Below are 20,035 nucleotides of genomic sequence, written 5' to 3'. Positions count from 1 at the left end.
TTACCAACTAGATTTCTGAAATCAGTACTGAGCAGTTTGTTACCATAATTCACTCAATTACAGTCATTACAGTCTGGAACACTTTTAAGGGCCTTGAAAACTGATGTCAAGCTTCTCCAGGAGAAGAGCAGTCTTAATGCCACAGTACTGAACAACTACCGGCCCATATCAAACCGGACGTTTTTAGGGAAAGCCCTTGAAAAAGTTGTTTACCAACAACTTACTGACTTTCTCCTGCTAAACAATTGCTTTGACGATTTTCAGTCAGGTTTCAGGCGCCATCACAGCACTGACACTGCACTCATCAAAGTGACAAATGACATTTGCCTGAACACAGACGCTGGCAGTCTCTGTCTTAGCACTGTTGGATCTGAGTGCTGCTTTTGACATAGTGGACCATGTGATCCTGTTACAAAGGTTAGAGGACTCTATAGGCATCTCTGGTAGAGGTCGACCGATCGATTGACCGAGCCGATTAATCGGCTGTTTTGTTGCACATTTTAATTAACTGACTTCGGCCCATTTTGCTACACATTACGCCGATTTATAAGCAAACACATCTACAACCAGCTAAGCTTTGTTGTGGAACACATGAGGACCCCTCTTGCGACAAGCAGGCTGTCAGCACGGCACGAGTACCAAAACATGCTAACAAGCCCAGCGGCTAAATTGTTACAGTAGCATGCGTAAACTCATATGTTATTCATTCTGTTTCTGTACTGGAGAGTTTCTCTCCCTCTGCGTGAGACACGGAGCAACACACACACTGTAGCTGTGCCCTGTTTACATTTTACACACACGGCTTCAGATAATGATGGCAGGGGAAAACCATTCGTTTCGAATGTGTAATTACATTGTAGCATATTAGAATTGATGCTGACCATACTTGTCATTTTTGCAACAAATCTGAAAGTAGAAATGCGTGCAATGCGTCTGATACACAAAGGAAAGAGATAAAAGGGGAAAATTAAAATCGGCCAAACAAATCGGCCAAAAGAATCGGCATCATATATCGGCCATCGGCTGCTCTGATGTCTAAATATCGGCATCAGCCAGACAAACCCATATCGGTCAACCTCTGGTACAGCCCTTAAATGGTTTAAGTCCTGTCTTGAAGACAGGAGGTACTTCCTTGAAATTGGTAACTGTCTCTCAGACCAAATAGTGTTGACCCATCTTGGGACCCCTTTTGTTCAATCTTTACATGTTTCCTTTAGGCCAGTTAATATGCAGCAATTGTGTGCTACCATAACTATGCAGATGACAGTCAGATTTACACAATCAATTACATCATCAGCATTTTACCATCTCAAAAACATTGCCAGAAGTCTAAACCAGACTTAGAAAGACTCATCCATGCATTTATCTCCAGTAGTTTAGATTACTGTAACGGCCTGCTCACGGGGCTCTCAAAATGAGCTGTAAGGCAGCTGCAGTACATTCAGAACGCTGCTGCTCAGGTCTTGACTAGAACCAGCAAGTACAACCACATCACTTCTGTTCTCAGATCTCTGTACTGGCTTCCTGTCGCTCAGAGCATAGACTTTTTATCTACACTCATTCTCTTTTAATTTAATTTCTATTCTATTTACTGTTTTTTTAAATTTTGGCCTATGTACTTTTAACTTGTCTTATTTCTGTAAAGCACTTTGAATCACACTGTGTATGAATTAAATAAACTTGCCTTGCCTAAATAAAGAGGCAGTTCAGAAAATGGGAAGTTTTGTCACTAGAATAAAATCAAAATTACTTTAATATAGAAATGTCACTATAAAATATAAAATAAAATATAGAATATAATAAATAGATAAAGGCACCCAGTCAATAACATAAATAACATAACATAACATATTAACAGTTACTATTAAAAAGTCTAATGGCTGTGGGGACAAAGGATTTCCTCAACCTCTCAGTTCTGCAGCACAGTGAGATGAGCCCCCCACTGCAGCTGCTACTTTGTTTAGTCAGGATATCATGTAGGCGGTGTTTATTATTGTTCAATCTAGAAAGCAGCTTCCTCCATATCTGCAGCAGCAGCATAGAACAATGTACTTGCCATGACAGTGTGGTAGAACATTCACAGCATGTCACTGCAGACATTGTACGAACCGAGCCGTCTCAAAAAGAAGCAGCGGCTCTGCCCTTTCCTGTACACTGCATCCACATTGGCAGACCACTCCAGTTTTTCGTCCAGTACCACCACCAGGTACTTGAAGGTCTGCACAGTCTCTATCTCCTGTCCATCAATGCAGACTGATTGGCATGGTGTTTTGATCTCCTAAAATCCACCACCAGCTCCTTAGTCTTGGTGGTGTTAAGGAGAAGATAATTCTTTTTGTTCCATTCAGTGAAGGCCTCCACTAGGTCCCTGTACTCCCCCTCCTGTCCACCACACAAACGTGCCACAACAGCCAATGTGGCAAGACTCTGAGTTATACCAAAAGTCCAATGTGTAGACCCTGAACAGAAAGGAGCAAGAACAGTCCCCTGTGGAGCCCCAGTGCTGCATTCCAGTGTACCAGAAACACATCTCCCCAGCTTGACATAACGGATGTCAAATAACCATAATCCATGACGTCAGGGAGATTGGACGAGCTGTTCAGATTGTAACAGAGGGAAGGAGGAGGTAGAGGGAGCAGCCATAGAGGTGGAGATGGAGGTAACAGTCATAGAGGATGAGGTACAGTAAGGAGTTGCAGAGGAGGGGGTGGAGGGAGCAGCCTCAGAAGTGGAGATTAAGGGAGCAGTCTCATAGGTGGAGGTAGAGGGAGCATCTGCCACGTTGGAGAGGGAGGGAGCAGCTGCAGAGGTAGAGGAGACAGCTGAATATGTGGAGATAGCAGCCTCAAAGGTAATGGTGGAGGGACCAGCCTTAGACTTGGAGGTACAGGAAGCAGCAGCAGAGGTAGAGGTGGAGGGAGCAGACATAGAGAATGAGGTGTAGTGAGGAGCTTCAGAGGTGGAGGGAGTAGCTGTAGAGATGTAAGTGGAGGTAGCCACATTGTCAAACTTGATGTAATACTGGTTGAAGGTATTGGCTCTATCCACATCACAAGTCAAAAACTGAGAGTTGTTCAGTTTGTAGCCAGTGATGGTCCTTACCCCTCTCCACACCTCCCTGGTATTATTCTTTTCCAGCTGTTTTTCGAGTTTTTTCTTGTACTCAACCTTAGCTCGCCTCAGTGCCTTTCTGAGCTCCCGTTGTACACTCCAGCAGTACATCCTAGTTTGTGAGCTCAAAGCAGTCTCTCAATCCCTTTCCTCAAGTGACCATTTCCTGAAAGAGCAGGAAGCTTCTGCACCGCCTCGGTTCTACAGTGGGTACGGAAAGTATTCAGACCCCTTTAAATTTTTCACTCTTTGTGTCATTGCAGCCATTGGCCAAAATCAAAAAAGTTCATTTTATTTCTCATTAATGTACACTCAGCACCCCATCTTGACAGAAAAAAACAGAAATGTAGAAATTTTTGCAAATTTATTAAAAAAGAAAAACTGAAATATCACATGGTCATAAGTATTCAGACCCTGTGCTCAGTATTGAGTAGAAGCACCCTTTTGAGCTAGTACAGCCACGAGTCTTCTTGGGAATGATGCAACAAGTTTTTCACACCTGGATTTGGGGATCCTCTGCCATTCTCAGATCCTCTCCAGTTCTGTCAGGTTGGATGGTGAACGTTGGTGGACAGCCATTTTCAGGTCTCTCCAGAGATGCTCAATTGGGTTTAAGTCAGGGCTCTGGCTGGGCCAGTCAAGAATGGTCACAGAGTTGTTCCGAAGCCACTCCTTTGTTATTTTAGCTGTGTGCTTAGGGTCATTGTCCTGTTGAAAGATGAGCCTTCGGCCCAGTCTGAGGTCTTGAGCAGAGGTTTTCTTCCAGGATATCTCTGTACTTGGCCGCATTCATCTTTCCTTCAATTGCAACCAGTCGTCCTGTCCCTGCAGCTGAAAAACACCCCACAACATGATGCTCCCACCACCATGTTTCACTGTAGGGATTGTATTGGGCAGGTGATGAGCAGTGCCTGGTTTTCTCCACACATACCGCTTAGAATTAACGCCAAAAAGTTCAATCTTGGTCTCATCAGACCAGAGAATCTTATTTCTCATAGTCTGGGAGTCTTTCATGTGTTTTTTGGCAAACTCTGTGTGGGCTTTCATGTGTCTTGCACTGAGGAGAGGTCTCCGTCGGGCCACTCTGCCATAATGCCACGACTGGTGGAGGGCTGCAGTGATAGTTGACTTTGTGGAACTTTCTCCCATCTCCCTACTGCATCTCTGGAGCTCAGCCACAGTGATCTTTGGGTTCTTCTTTACCTCTCTCACCAAGGCTCTTCTCCCACGATTGCTCAGTTTGGCTGGACGGCCAGGTCTAGGAAGAGTTCTGGTCATCCCATACTTTTTCCATTTGAGGATTATGGAGGCCACTGTGCTCTTAGGAACCTTGAGTGCTGCAGACATTCTTTTGTAACCTTGGCCAGATCTGTGCCTTGCCACAATTCTGTCTCTGAGCTCCTTGGGCAGTTCCTTCGACCTCATGATTCTCATTTGCTCTAACATGCACTGTGAGCTGTAAGGTCTTATATAGACAGGTGTGTGCCTTTCCTAATCAAGTCCAATCAGTTTAATTAAACACAGCTGGACTCCAATGAAGGAGCAGAACCATCTCAAGGAGGATCAGAAGAAATGGACAGCATGTGAGTTAAATATGAGTGTCACTGCAAAGGGTCTGAATACTTATGACCATGTGATATTTCAGTTTTTCTTTTTTAATAAATTAGCAAAAATTTCTACATTTCTGCTTTTTTCTGTCAAGATGGGGTGCTGAGTGTACATTAATGAGAAATAAAATGAACTTTTTTGATTTTGGCAAATGGCTGCAATGACACAAAGAGTGAAAAATTTAAAGGGGTCTGAATACTTTCCGTACCCACTGTACATCCACGAAACTGTCTCCTCAGCATAGTCAGGATTGGGTGTGTTACTCTGTGTCCAATCTTCGACAGGGCCAACAGTTCCTCTCTAGTTTTTGGTTTGGTTTGGTTAACTGCCATAATTTGGTTTCTCAATCCCCACCTCTTCTCAATAATAATTTTTCCCACATGGCCCTCCTTATCTCTCATCAAATTAATCTTCCTCTCTTTGCCATTAAAGCTCTATCCTTTCTGCCCTGCATTAAAACCTACAAAGTAGAGAGGGGAAAATGGACGAGCATGGGAAAATATTTATCTTCTCTTCTCTCATAGCGTTGATGTTTCTGCAACGGTGGCCATTATCGATTGAAGAAAGTGGAAGGTCATCCATATACTGTGTGTGTGTGTGTGTGTGTGTGTGCGTGCCTTTGCCTATCGATTGGTTAGAGGTTGGAGGTTTGTACCTCACTGCCTACGCCTAAATCTGTCGACTTGCTGTGTGTGTTTGTGTGTGTGTGTGTTGGTGTGTATTTATATGGGTGTGTGTTGTCACTTCCAACATTGATCCCCTTTGTGATGAAACACCTTACCATCAGCCCCTTCATAATCACTCACCAGGAGAAAGAAAGAGGTGTGTTTGTACCTGAATGAATCCCCAGTTAGCCTGTGTAAGTTCTCGGTATATACACTAGGTTGGTTTTTGGGGTCATGCTTTGACTGCACCATCAGCTGGGAAATCTGCTGCTGCAGATATGAATTATTCCTGTTACTAAAATTAGTAGTAGAATTATTTCAAGACAGGCATTTTGCAATTCAGTGAGATAATGGCTATGTTTTGAAACTCATTATAATATATATTCATCTTACATTTAAAAATATAGAAATATTACTATGTTCAATCTTTATGTACTTTCTGCTTATGATTTTGTAGTGAAGTTATTCAGTATATGGGGTATCACAGTGCATAGGTGGAGACTTCACATCTGCACTAATGCTAAGACAAAGGATAAAAGAGAAGATCTGAGATAAAGCTTCTTTCACAGTCATTACACTCTGGGACATCAGGGAGCAGTCATGAGACGCATTTGCCTTCATGCATTTATTCACTCTTTAGACCAGCAAAACATACTGAGCAGCTCCTTCAGTGGAAGACTGTTACACCCTCCGTGTAAGAAGGAGCGGTACCGCAGGTCTTTCATTCCCACCACTGATAGATTATAAAACCAATCAATCTAACAAACTCAACTGTGCACATAGAGGTTTTCATATTAGCTTATCTTGTGTAGCTTATTTTATTTTAGACATATATTGCATTTTAATTTGTAAATATTTTGTAAATTTGTTGCACGCTTTTTTTTTTTTTCATTCTTTGCACCTTACTATTGTCATATAGTTGTGGTAAAAATTGAATTTCCCCACTGTGGGATCAATAAGGAATAAAGAATTATCTGTACCTCTACGAGAGAAGTCTACTAGTTCTCTTAAACAATTGATAAGGGTTAAGGACATATGGTGTTTTTCAACACCATCCCGTTTACTGTGATGGACTGGTGACAGGGAGTACACCTGCCATTCATGCAAAGAGAGATAGGGATAGGCTCCAGTAGATCCCTGTGACCCTGGTTAATTAAGGAATAAGAGGCAGATGATGATGAAGATGATGGATGGATGGATGAAACCAATTTATTACCTGAAGGTAACCATAAATCTACTCATTATACTCATTATGCTTTAGTAAATTCCATTGAACATTTGCAAATTAACACTATATGTTCTTCAAAATGTGTCCTTCCTGTGTTTTAAAAAAAAATGAAATCCAGGTGCCAGTGCAAAACTTCGACTGGATTTATAAAGGGGTGTCAAATCCAGGATAATATTAGAAGAACCCTACATATCAAAAAAAATTGTTAAACATAATATCAGTGTAGCCTTGATAAGCCTTGATGGAGAAAAGGCATTTGATAGTGTGAACTGGGCTTTTCTGTATCAAACACTTTGGACTGAATGATAAGGCCATACAATGCATAAAAACTTTATCAAAGCCCAACTGCAAGGATAAAAGTAAATGGAAGCCTTTCTGATATAGTATTAGAGCGACCCACTAGACAGGGCTGTTTTTTGTTGTATTTGCAATTTCCATAGAACCCCTGGTGGAAGCAATTAGGTAGAACTATGATCTTAAAGGTGTAAAAATTGGAACTAAAAAACATATTTGGGCTTTCTGTCATACAGTGTGTGCATCTGAAGATATGAGGACCCACACGCAAAATAACACAGAGTTTATTAATAATTGTTCTGGGGTTTGGCAAGCAGCGCCAAAATCCCCACTGCGAAGATGGTTCTCAAAGCCGCAGAGCTGGAGCGTGGTGCCATGTCCGAACAGCTCACTGGCGAAGAGCAAAGATGTATGTCCATAGCAGAAACAGGTGGCGAAGACAGAGCTGGCGACCGTGTAGGTAGAATGACGAACTGGCAATCTGAATGAGGAAATCTTATATTGCGTGGGTTGCGTAGTGGGGCGTGCCAACTATCTTTGCGCACCTGTGAATCATTAGGACAGATACAGACGAACAGACACAGGAGAAAAAAGGGGAAAGAGAAACAAAAGGGTGTCTCCGGCCGCCTCATGACACTTTCTGCTGATGATTTAGAAAACCGTTTCCATATATTTACCAATCAATTAGAATAGTTCGGTTTCTAGCCGATTTTGACAATGAATTACTGCCCATCCAAAACAAACAACATTCTATTAATTGACATTAAAAAATATTTTATCTTGGGGTTGTTTTAACAAGAGGAACTGACAAATTATATAAAGCCAATTATATAAAAGTGGATCAGGATATTAGGAGGGATATTGAGAGATAGGCCACTCCTCTGTTACATTTCAGCTCATGAATAGATACTATAAAAATGAATCTAGTTCCCCCGGCTTCTTTACTTGTTTCAGTCCCTGACAAACACATTTCAAGATTTATATGGAATAGTCAGAGGCCACAAGTAAAATTTGAGACTTTGCAGGCAGGGAAACACATATCATTACAGTCAGTAAGTGAATACAATATGAAGCTACTTTTGGAGAGCGATTGCGAGTAACTTTTTGGGTCTGTATTGTTAGCGAGCAGTAATTTAGGCTGTAGGCATGAGTACCAAAACATGCTAACAAGCCCAGCGGCTAAATTGTTATAGTCGCATGTGTTGTATGGATAAACTCATGTTATTCATTCTGTTTCTGTACCGGAGAGTTTCTCTCCCTCCGCGTGAGAAACGGAGCAACACACACATTGTAGCCGTGCCCTGGTTACATTTTACACACACATGGCTTCAGCTAATGATGGCGGGAAAACCATTCGTTTCGAACGCGTAATTACATTGTAACGTATTAGAATTGATGCTGACCTATCAAATCTGAAAGTAGAAATGCTTGCAATTCAGACAAATATTCTTGCACAAAACACACAGGATAACTTTCCTCCATAAATGTGTCTGTGAGGCCGACACACAAAGGAAAGAGATGAAGGGGGAAAATTAAAATCGGCCAAAAGAATCGACATCATATATGGGCCATCGGCTGCCCTGATTTCTAAATATCAGCATCGGCATCAGCCAGAGAAAACCCATATTGGTCGACCTCTGACCATGTGAGAGACTGTGTGTCGCAGTAAATGTAGATCATACACATATATTTTGGCTGTGTCCTGTAATTGTCTTAAGGCTATCACTAAGAGATGATAGAAGGTAGAGCCACCAACACAGGATGAATGGCTGAAAATTGTCAATGAAATATATGAAACGGAACTGTTAACTCATAGGATAAGAACTCAAGAGGAACAATGTCAAAAGAAATGGGAGAAATGGGCAATGTTTCCTATTACCCAAATATTTTTACAGCATTCATACTGTAAGGATTTTATGAGCTAGAAGAGTGATTAAAATGTTTGTATTTTGTCAGATGGTAATAAACATTTATGGCATACTCTGATGGACTGCTCCCAACTGGATTTGGATTCTTGGCTTCTATTTCTGAACCAAGATTATTGCTGCTGACTTCTTTTAAACAGAAATATCTCAAATTTGCAAATTATCAGGTGCTTTCCTGCTGCTGGTTAATACCAAAGCTCTCTTTTGCTTTTCCACTGTGGAATAAGTCTGGTATTTTGACCCAGCTTGTTGTGGTGAACTTGGCTGTGGGTTTGTTTTCCCCAGAACTACAGACTATTAGTTCTAAGGTTGCCTCAGCACTGATGATGGTCTCAGACTGTTGTGTGACCTGCGCTTCCTGCTTTCACAGTAATAACACCAGGACTCTGAACACAGAGCTGTACAATGAAAGACACCTGGAATTACTGTACTGTATTACTGAGCTATTACTGGAAATCACACACACACCCTGTCTTTGTGCATTGCCTAGCCCCTTAGACTAACCTTAACCATCCCAATCCTAACCCTAACCTACACCTGCTTTTAATTTTAACATTGAAATCAAATTTTTACTTTCATACAGCCCTTTGAAGGTGTGAGGACCAGTCAAAATGTCCTCACTCCTATAGTATATAAGTCAGACAGGTCATTATAATGTATGGATATACAATAATGCATACAGACTGACACTATCAGGGTAAATTATTGTATACTCTCTTACTCACACGCAGGGACACACACACAGCTTTCAAAGTTAAATACTGAAAACACAGGCCCATGCTGTCATTAGTAGCTGTAAAATTAGGCACACTGCCACACGCTCTGTGCCTCTGGAATATAAAGGGACAGTCCAGCCTTTGTGCAAACGCTATGTTTTCTATCTTCCCTGTCACAGTTGATGGATACATATTTCTGTGCACTCAGTGTAGAGTTGCACAATGTGTTGAGCCTATTTTATCACAAAGAGTCGATGCAAAGAAAAATTATCAACCTAGTGACATCAACAAAAAGACAGTTTTGAATAAATTAAAGATTTTGTAGGGAATGATATGTGTAGCTTAAGCACAAAGTGTTAATCTGTCTCTCAGTGCTTTCTCTACGTTAAGTGGCTCTCTGCTCCAGCTCACTGATTTTTATTGAAGATAGATACATGCATTAGTTTCACTTTAAAAGTTCTTCAGTAATACCTGGCCACAGTAATTTATAACGCGTATTATGAAAAGGAGGAAATAGTGTCATTGGGACTATTTTCAAAAGTGGATTATTCGACATTTGGTGCAATAAAGACTATGTGGAGCAGCAGGATAGTGTATATGTGACTGAGTCCCAATAAGGTGCACTGTGTGTATTCATGGTAATAACAGAGCCAAGGCCACAGGATCAGCAATAGGCTGTGAAGCAATTTTGGCATAGTGGCCAAACTGCCTTACCAGAACTACAATGTCCAGAATGAAACAAAATCCATTTTCTTATAGACAGCACTTGGAAAAGGAGCAGCTATACAACAGTGTCACAAACCCTTCAAAAAGATATGTCATAATTAGATTCATTGGCTCTAATATCATTTGTAAAGTCTAGAAGAGCAGTGATATATTATTTTATTCATTTAGAAGGATTTTGGTCATTTTAGGTCACCGTCTTAAACTCAATAATTCAGTTCTCCTTTTAGTTCTCCTAAAACATTCATGGAAGGAACAAGTCACCCTGCACAGCGGTGTGGTTCAATTATGTGTTTTTAAAAGTTTGTGGACAGCAATAAGCCAACAAATATGATATGACACACACAACAACACTTTTTAGACACTTGTTTGTTGGAATATGCAGATGGGTTGACAATCACAAAAATATAAACTTAATTGACGTTCAAACAAATGTTAATAAATATACAGCATTTAAGAAAGTCCAGATGACAAAGGATCTTATTCTAGTCTATTGTGTACAGCTTGCTTCTTTCTGTGTGTCTATGTGCATTCATTCAGCTTTTATCCATTAAAGTCAATTTCTACTTTTAGGTCAGTCAGGTCACACAGTACACACACATGTGCACACACACTTAAGATGTTGAAGATTTTACTCACTCACCCACAGCAGTGGAGATTTACAGGAATAAATATCCATTTTAGAGGAATTTAAAACTAGAGGGCAAGAGAGGGGGTGTGAGAGTGTATATATTGTGCATGTGTGTGTGTAGTACAGGCATTTTTAACGGCAGCTGGCTGAAATGAGCCCTGAAATTGAGTGCAGAGAGAGAGGAAGAGAGGCAGGAGCTGAAGCAAGTGAATGAATGCAGCAGTCATCTTCTGCATAAATAGAGGTTAAAAAAGAAAGGGAGAAGGGGGGGGGGGATGGATATGGAGACTATTTATAGGCAGAATGATAAGGAGGGAGATATTTAGCCTGCATCTGGTCTACATACAGTGTCAGAAGTCCTCCTCCATATATTTATACTGGTTTACTACTACAAAAAGTAAAAATGTGTATGTATAGTAAAGCGCTTGCAGTGTGAGTTAAGTTTAACTTTGCTTCCGTCTTAATTTGTGTAACAGAATCGAACGAGACTCTCCTTTCTATGTTGTGATACTGTGATGCTACTTGCTTTCAGGTAGCTGTAGAGGTAGCATATAGCAACAGCAGCTAATTAGGCAGCAGCAGATAACAGTAGTAGTAGCAAATAACAGTATCAACAATATAAATGCAGTAACAACCAATAACAGCAGCAGTTATACTACATTCACATAACCTGCTGAGGTTTTTTCCCCTCAAAGTGGCTCAAATCTGATCTCTTCACAGTGAGCAAACCAAATTGGATGTTCTCAGACTTTAGACTTACTTGTGTATGTAGTCCCAGATCTGATTCATATCTGATCTCTCACTGTGTGACCACGGCCAGATCAGAATTCATGTTTGTTTTTGTTTTTTTTGTCTCATTGCATATATCGCCTGTCGTCATTCAGTGTCAGCCCCTCACAGACCAGTCAAAAGAAACATGGAGACTGAGCAACAACACTCTGATGGATCATGGATAGACCAGCTCATTTTGTTTTAAATTTTTTAGAAGCCTCTGATTAAACTAAACTGGAAGGAACATATTTGTTATTCGGTAAAAACTGCACATTTTAAATGTTGGCTGGATAATGTTGTTATTCGTATAAGAACATGAATGTTTTAGTTCAGTTTGTGTACACACCAGTTCAGGACCTCAGCAGTGTTCACACCACATATAGCTATCACTTACATGCATGACTGTGAACCATCAACACAAAAACATCAGACCTGACAAAAAGTCTGAACTGAACCTTAAGGTCTGTGATGTGACTTGTAGCCTTATATGTTAATGTCAATCAGTAGCAGTTAGTAATGGGAAAAGCACTAATAGAAGTCAGCAACAATAATATCATTTAATGGGCAGCAGTCACAGGTGGAAGCATAAGTTGATCAGTTGATCGTAGTTAATGTCAAGCACTAGCTCTGAGCAAAGGCAACAGCAGCAGCAGGCATTGGCAGCAGTTGACAGCAGCATTGTACCCTCAGCAGTAACGAGGTGTTGACGTTAAGCAATAGCGGCCATATTAGCCCCCAGCAGCAACAATAGCCATTAAGTGCAACAGCAGCAGATTGAATTTATGCAGCAACTATATTCTAGTCCTCAGGAAGTAGGTACATCATGTTATATGACCAACCAGCATGGCCTCTAGTGAGTCATGTAATGACGTGAGATATTGTCCCTAAACTCAAGAACTGGATTGTGTCTCCCCTTGTCTGAATGCACAGCTCTGTGATGGGAAAAGGTGTGTAGTAAGCACTAAGTGGACCTGGATGGATCACTGACTCAGTCTCCCTGCCAGAAAGTTAATTTGAAGTCTCTTAGCTCTAAAAACAACAAACAAAAGAAAATTTGTATTAAGGCCAAAGTCACACGTGAGTTCACTGACAAAATCAAATTTGGCCTGCTTGTGACCATTGGTTCACCACATCTACATCTTCATCTTTTCTGAAAGGTTCCTCTGGAGATGAGACTGTCCTACACAAATGCTTCTGAATACAACAGGTAACACCGTTTGATGATTTTATAGACTCATAATGGCATTCAGCTTTTTACACCGAGAATTTTATCAGCTGAACAAAAAACTCTGTTAACTCTTTCCATCTTGCAAAAACCTTTGGCCAGTGTGTGTTTGGCTGTTGCATAAAGTGATACAGGTTGTAACTTTGTGGTCCTCCAGTGTGCAGTGGAGCTCTGTATTTAGTAGTAGCTTTGTAATCTATATTATGATTTGTTTAAAACAGAGGCTGTACATTTTTGTGTTTGGTCCTTTTATGTCTGTATTGTAATTCTCCAGTGCATACACAGAAAATCAGATTCCTTGACTGTAGAAACTGCAGAGTGAAAACAAACTCTCCTAAAGATCACTCAGGCAGTAGAAACAATATAAATGCAGAGCAGCTTGTAGAAAGTGGACACAGCGGTGGAAAAAAATGGCTTGCCGTGTGTGTGCATGCGTGTGTTTGCAGGTATCATCTGTCGTCCGGCAGACTGCAGTGTAATTTTCAGCACTTATTCAGATTGTTTTCCAGCTCTTCTTCTGTGGTGTCTGACTCTATTATTTAGCCTACCCATCTATTTTCGGCACAGGCTGACGCTTTACTGCTCAGTGCCAGCTCGGCTGTTTTGGCCGGGTCACCGAGCAGGAACGAATCCGCCCTTCACACCCAGAAATCTCATCTCACAAAGATGAGGGGAGGTGTGTTAACACTCCTCTGCTTCCATCTATTCTTTTTTTCTCTTCCTGTACCTTCTCCTCCTTCTTTCCCTTCCCTTTAACTTTTTTTTCTGTCCTTACATCATATTTCTCCTTTCCCAATCTCTTCTTTTTTCCTAATTCCTTTTCTTCTCCATTTTCTATTTCCCAATTTTTTCCTTCAGTTTTTTCATCCTTTCTTTTCTTCCTCCCTTTCTTCATGTTTTCTTCTCCTCCTCTTTATTCTTTCTCCCTCCATCAAATCTTCTTTTATATTATTTCTTTTCCTTTCTTTTTTATTTCCTTTTTTCTCCCTCACCCCCTTTTCACTGTCCATTTCTTCTTTTTTTCTTCTCTTTCTCATTGGCTGCTGTATCCTATCTTTTCTTGCTGGATCTTATCTTCTTTCTTTTCTTCCTCAATCCCCTTGCCCCTTGCCAATATTTCATAATTTTTCTTCCCCCATTTTTTTCATCATAGCCCTTTTATTTTTTCTTCCTCTCATTTGTTGTCTTTTTTCTCTCCTCTTTTTCATCCTTAATGTCTTCCATATCTTACTTTTTATCTCTTTTATAGTCCTTTGGCCAGCTCCTCCTCTTTCCTCTCTCTCCATTTTTTTCTTTCCAGCACAGCATAAAGTGTGTGTGTGTGTCTGTGTTCAGTGAAGCTGTATTGACATGTACAGACAGACAAAAGCATTTAAAGACTCTGTGGAGAGACACAACCTTTGACTCTTGAGATAAATTGGATTTCTCTCAACTTATGATGATGATGTCTGTTTGCTTTTAGATGGCTAGAATTCTTTGTCTTTTGATAAAAGATGAAATATTTTTATAATAACCCTTGTGCGCACAGGCATGCACACATGGGCAACACAGATATAGACACATCCTACAGGTCACGTGTTTTATCACTTTTTAGTGTTGATGCAATGATGTGAGCACAATATAGTGTGTGTGTGTTGGGGGCGGTGGGGCCTTTTTGGAAAGTGAGGTATTTTGGTTAGGATTTAGTTTTAGGTTAGATTAAGGGTTGGGTGTAGGCATTTATTTATGATGGTATATGGTAAGGCTATGGAATGCATTACATCATGAAAAATAATTCAAATGTGTGTGTGTATATGTGTATAGAAGCAGCATGTCACACTCTGAAAACCACACCTACCAGGGGGCAAAAACATTTCATTTCTTTCCAGACTTCTATTGTGTGAAGGCGCCTCTGCCTAGGCATACTGTTAGGATCCCACAGTTTCCCTATTCTCCCTGCTGATGCCTCACATCTTATTTAGTTTCTCTTCTTAAAGATTTTTTTTTTTTGCAGCAGCAGCAGCTTGTAAAAATGTAATTCAGAAGTCTTTCTCTTGTTGGTAGTGTATCCGTCAGCATAGCAACTTTTAGACATTTTTCAGTGTTTGGTAAGAGGACTAAACTGTCAAAGTGGTCCCTTCATGCAGGACATGTCATGGATGTTTTGGGAGTCTCCCAGCATGCATTCAGCATGTATTAACCAATGTATTAACCAATTATTAATTACAGTTTTGACTAACCTGGTTTCACTCTTCAAGTTTTATTTTTTTAATCCCTCATGTTGGTTGTAATGTTTGTAAACACGCAGTTAAAAAATGTAAAATAGAGATTTATATTGCAATCATCCGAGTATGAAGTAAGCACAGCAAACACGTGTTGTATTTAAGTTGTATTTAAGATTAAAGATAGGTGTTTTAATTTTTTTTTTCATTTTCATTCTTTTACTTACATCACTTTTTTGAAATCCCAGAAATACATGTGCCATAATCAGGAAAACATTTTCCACCTGAATAAAACACAATGTATAATTTGTTCTGTGACACTCTGTCCAGGAACTGAAATTAGTGTACAGCTTCTATAGTTTAAAAAGTTGACATGTTATCTGTATCTGGATGTCTACTGTGTCATAACAAACACATGTATACAGGTTAGCTACATGTTTAGGCATGAAGAAGAATAAGTTCACCAACTGACTCTCGAGGGATATCTATAATACATTATATAATACAAACATATCCCTGCAAGTTTCTGGTTCTTTTTACCTTTGTAGAGTCTGGTCACACCATTACTTAAAATGGGTAAATTCCACTACAAAATAATTGTATTGCAAATGCTGAGATGAGTAAATTCTCTCATGGTGACAGAATGCTCTCTGTATATTTTTCATCACGTTCAATAACATTTGACATGCAGGTTTGCACTGTAGACAGTTTTGACAGTGTTGAGCTTTGAGGGGATGCAGGGGAGCTATTATAGCTTATTTGTGGTGTTGCATCATTGAATTGAATTTACCTTTCTTTGTTGGAGTATGAACTGCTCCTCAGAAGAAGAATTGGTTACAACTTGTATTGCAAATGCTGAGATGAGTACATTCTCTCATGGTGACAAAATGCTCTCTGTATATTTTTCATCACGTTCAATAACATTTGACATGCAGGTTTGCACTGTAGACAGTTTTGACAGTGTTGAGCTTTGAGGGGATGCAGGGGAGCTATTATAGCTTATTTGTGGTGTTGCATCATTGAATTGAATTTACCTTTCTTTGTTGGAGTATGAACTGCTCCTCAGAAGAAGAATTGGTTACAAACAATTGTGTGACAGCAAATATGACTTCTGAATAAGCTGTGCAAATCATCAGCCGCTAGTGTTACAACCTTGCTAACTGTCATCTAGCTTATTAGTCACGGCTCTCTCCTATCTCTGAGAAACCTTATTGACTCTTTTCTGACTGGAATGATGTCCAATCCTGAGAACAAATGGCCAGGACAGAGGATAGCTCAATGATCTCCTGTGACTGACCAGTGCTAGCATATTTCCATCTGGTTAATGTGCTAGATACAGTACTAGACAAGTCAAACAGCCTGGGAACTGGTCAAACTGCCTACACAGTTTCAGGGTAATAAGCAATAATTACTATGAAGTGTAAATAGAAAGGCCCCTGATGAGATGTCATTATCCAAATAAAGTACCCAGATTCAGATCAATATTGATACAGAAATGTGGGATTCACATTTTTATGAAACGTATTCAGGAGTTTCTCACAGTCCATGAGATGTAGGAATCAGACAAGTATTATTAATCTCTATAGCTCTACCACAAAACAAATTATTCCAAATTTTTAAAAAATGTGCATTTCAAATGTCAGTCCACTAAAGTAGATTCATCAATAAATAAAATACTAAAAGGCTGCAGGCTTTAGTTTTCTCTCTCCTCTATCCACTCACCCCAAATGGTTGAGGCAGATGGCTGCCCAAACTGAGCCCGGTCCTGCTGGAGGTTTTTTCTTCCATTAAAGGGAGTTTTTTCCTCTCCACTGTCGCCAAGTGCTTGCTCATAAGGGATTTGTTTGGTTTTTAGTTTTAGTTCTTGTAAAGTGCCTTGAGATGATTTGTATTGTGATTTGGTGCTATACAAATAAAATTGAATTGAATTGAATTGAATTGAATTGAATTGAATTGAATTGAATTGCAGTACTCTGAGCTGTGTAGGCACCACTCTAGACTTTGAGTTAACTGATATGTTTTGTGACTAAACTCTTCAGATGCTCTGCCGCTTTTTCTTCTTGCCTGTGATCTTCTTTACCACTCTTCTTCCTTTTTCTTCCTTCTTGTCTCTTCCATGTCTTTTTTGTTCCTTATCTCCACATCTCATCTCTCATTTGCTCTTTTCATTTTTCATTGCTCAACCCCCTTTGCTCCCTTCCTGCAACATCCCACCACCTTTATCCCTTCTTCTCCCCCCTCCCTCCTTGTCCCCTCATTGAACCTTAACAGAAGCCTCTCCCACTCAGTATAGACCCGCCCACACACCTCCTCCTCGCCCTTCTCCTGCTCCTTCTGGCATCCCTTTGACTTACTCCTCCTCCTCTGATCCCCCACCAGTGTCCCCCAGCCCAGGCGTTGCCCTCCCCTCTGCCCCACGCGACCTGGTCCCTGTCCTAGTGTCCAGTCGATTTGTCCAACTCAGCTGGCGCCCACCAGAGGAGACCAGAGGAGCAGTGCAGACTTATGGGGTTTACTACTCCCAGGACGGAGTCGAGAGGTAAGATGTTTTTTTTTTTTGTTGTTTTTTTTTTTTTGTGCCTTTTGTTGTTTTTTTTTAATTGAAACAGTTGGTCGCTAACTTAAATTGGGCCAGGAGTACTTCATTAGAAAAAGTTATGCTTTCAGATAAAAATATTTTGTTTAGATGATGAAGCAATACCAGCAACATCTAACAAGCTAGTATGACACAGGTCTCAACGATAAAGAACAGGACCAACAGCAGCTGGCAATCGATGGTGATAACAGCATAGAGGTGTCATGCCTTCCTGGAAAACTCAAACTGTGGTGCCTTCAGTATGGTTTTAGCACAGTTATAACCTCTGACAGTGTGTAGTAGACCCATCTTGAAGGTAGAGAAATCAAAAAGAGGGGGGTTAGTACATACATTTGAAAGTGGCTGGGAGCTCATGCTGCCTCAGCAGTGTGTGTGTCTATATGGTAAATGGGATATGATTTTGGAGTTTAACTGAGGAGTTTAAATGTGTAATAGGAGATGAAGCTGTCAGAATCCAGGGATGTAGCTGTTTGGAGGCAATCAGTACATGACGTTACATGATGTTGTGTTAGTGTCTCGAAGGTTATGAGAAGAGCAGGATAGGTGGACTGTATGGGTGCATAGCCGTATGAAGGTAGTGTCACCCTGGAGTGTCGATAAGAACACTGCCGATGTGATACTTCTCCAAATCCTTTATTGAGCTCCAAATAGTACACAGATGTGGGTATGTAGGTGGGTGTGGGTGTGGTCTACAAATGAATGAACAATACACATTAGTATACAATATTGCCACCCACACTATTACAGATGTAATCATACCAATAAACTTAACATCAACATGGAGGGTGTAACAACACCGCCATCTACTGGCGAACAATATCCTTACAGTTAAGGAACTGCACTAAGGCACATAACATACATCGTCACTTCCCAGCTGTGACTATAATGTCACAAACATCTGTAAGATACATCCAACCGTTCACACAAGTGACATCAATATTAACGACATAACAACATCAATCAATAACAACATGCAATCGCTTGTATTAGTTCCCCAACACAAGTTACGTAGCAGTGTTATGTAGTCACACGATCGTGCTGCTAATCATTCATAATACAATATGAAATTCAGAACTTACTGTTCGGTAATGACGCACACCGCACCCAAGGTTCCAGCCAAACATACAGGATTACAGCAAGCAACAAAGGAATCAACTGAACACTACAAACTGACCACTACCAATTTAAGATTAGCTTCTTTCAGGGTAACTGCACTCCTAGGCTCAGCATGGGCAGACTGCAGCGCGGTGCGCATGCGCGGAGCTCCCCCCTACCCCTGTTGACTTTCTAACACAGCCGCCCCACATTTGTGAGCAAATGTGTCCATTGAAAGCCAACACCTGTTCATTAGATGCTTGACTGTATGTCATCATCCTCAGGAATCTCGGGCAGGACTATGAGCCGAACAATGGGTCGAGTATATACTTTGTCTTTAATCTGTACCTCGACTGAACTGACATGATTGTCAGGACCAGGGAACACTTTCCGAACCCTTCCTATCTGCCAAAGGGATCTGGGCAGTTGAGGATCCACCATCATAACCGCTGCTCCAACAGTGACCTCAGAGGCTGGAGACCTCCACTTGCCTCTTGTCTGCAGGTTAGGTAAGTAATTTCGCACAAAAGAAGTCCAGAATCTATCAGCTAGGTCCTGGGAGTGCCTCCATCTTCGCCAACCTAGGAGCTCTGATTGTGGGTAGACCACCTGAGGTAAAGCACTGTCCGGCCGCCCCATGAGCAAATAGTTGGGAGTCACAGGATCCAAATCTGCTACATTGGTTGACACATAGCCCAGGGGTTTTGAATTGAGTACGGACTCAACTTCGATTAGTGTAGTTCTGAGTACCTCTTCACTCATCGTTTGTGAGCCAATGGTGGTATACAAGGCTGCCTTTACCGAACGAATCTCTCGTTCCCATGCACCATCGAAATGGGGTGCCACTGCAGGGTTGAAATGGAATGAAATCTGCTGAGTAGCTAGCTGTCGTTGGAGATCTGGATTGAGGTTGGAGAAGGTTTCCGTTAACTCTCTCTCCCCACCTCGGAAGTTGGTTCCTTGATCTGAGTATAGCTCTACTGGTTTACCACGCCGAGCTACAAACCTCCGCAGGGACATGAGAAAAGAGTCGCATCGCAGTCAATGGAATACAAAAGGTCTAGGTGTACCGCTCTAGTCGTGAGACATTTGAAGATGATACCCCAACGCTTCTCTGTCCTGCGGCCAAAAATGGACCAAAGCAATCGACTCCACAAGAGTAAAAGGCGGGCTTAAACAATCTGAGCCGCGGAGGTGGCAGATCAGACATTTTCTGGACTGCTGGTTTTGATCTCCACTGATGACA

General features: G+C 41.0%; 1 protein-coding gene across 1 annotated transcript in view; it reads left to right on the top strand.

The window, feature by feature from the left end:
• Positions 1 to 20,035, top strand: part of dcc (DCC netrin 1 receptor) — a 252,047-nt gene that overhangs the window by 71,887 nt on the left and 160,125 nt on the right. Inside the window, exon 8 of the mRNA XM_026297730.1 lies at positions 17,478 to 17,637. Coding sequence (XP_026153515.1) covers positions 17,478 to 17,637 — 160 coding nt within the window. The remainder of the gene's footprint in view (positions 1 to 17,477; positions 17,638 to 20,035) is intronic.

The sequence above is a fragment of the Mastacembelus armatus genome, chromosome 12 (assembly GCF_900324485.2).
Source record: "Mastacembelus armatus chromosome 12, fMasArm1.2, whole genome shotgun sequence".
NCBI classification, from domain to species: Eukaryota; Metazoa; Chordata; class Actinopteri; order Synbranchiformes; family Mastacembelidae; genus Mastacembelus; species Mastacembelus armatus.
Note: the sequence above shows the minus strand (reverse complement) of the source record. Positions and strands in the feature narration are given on the sequence as shown.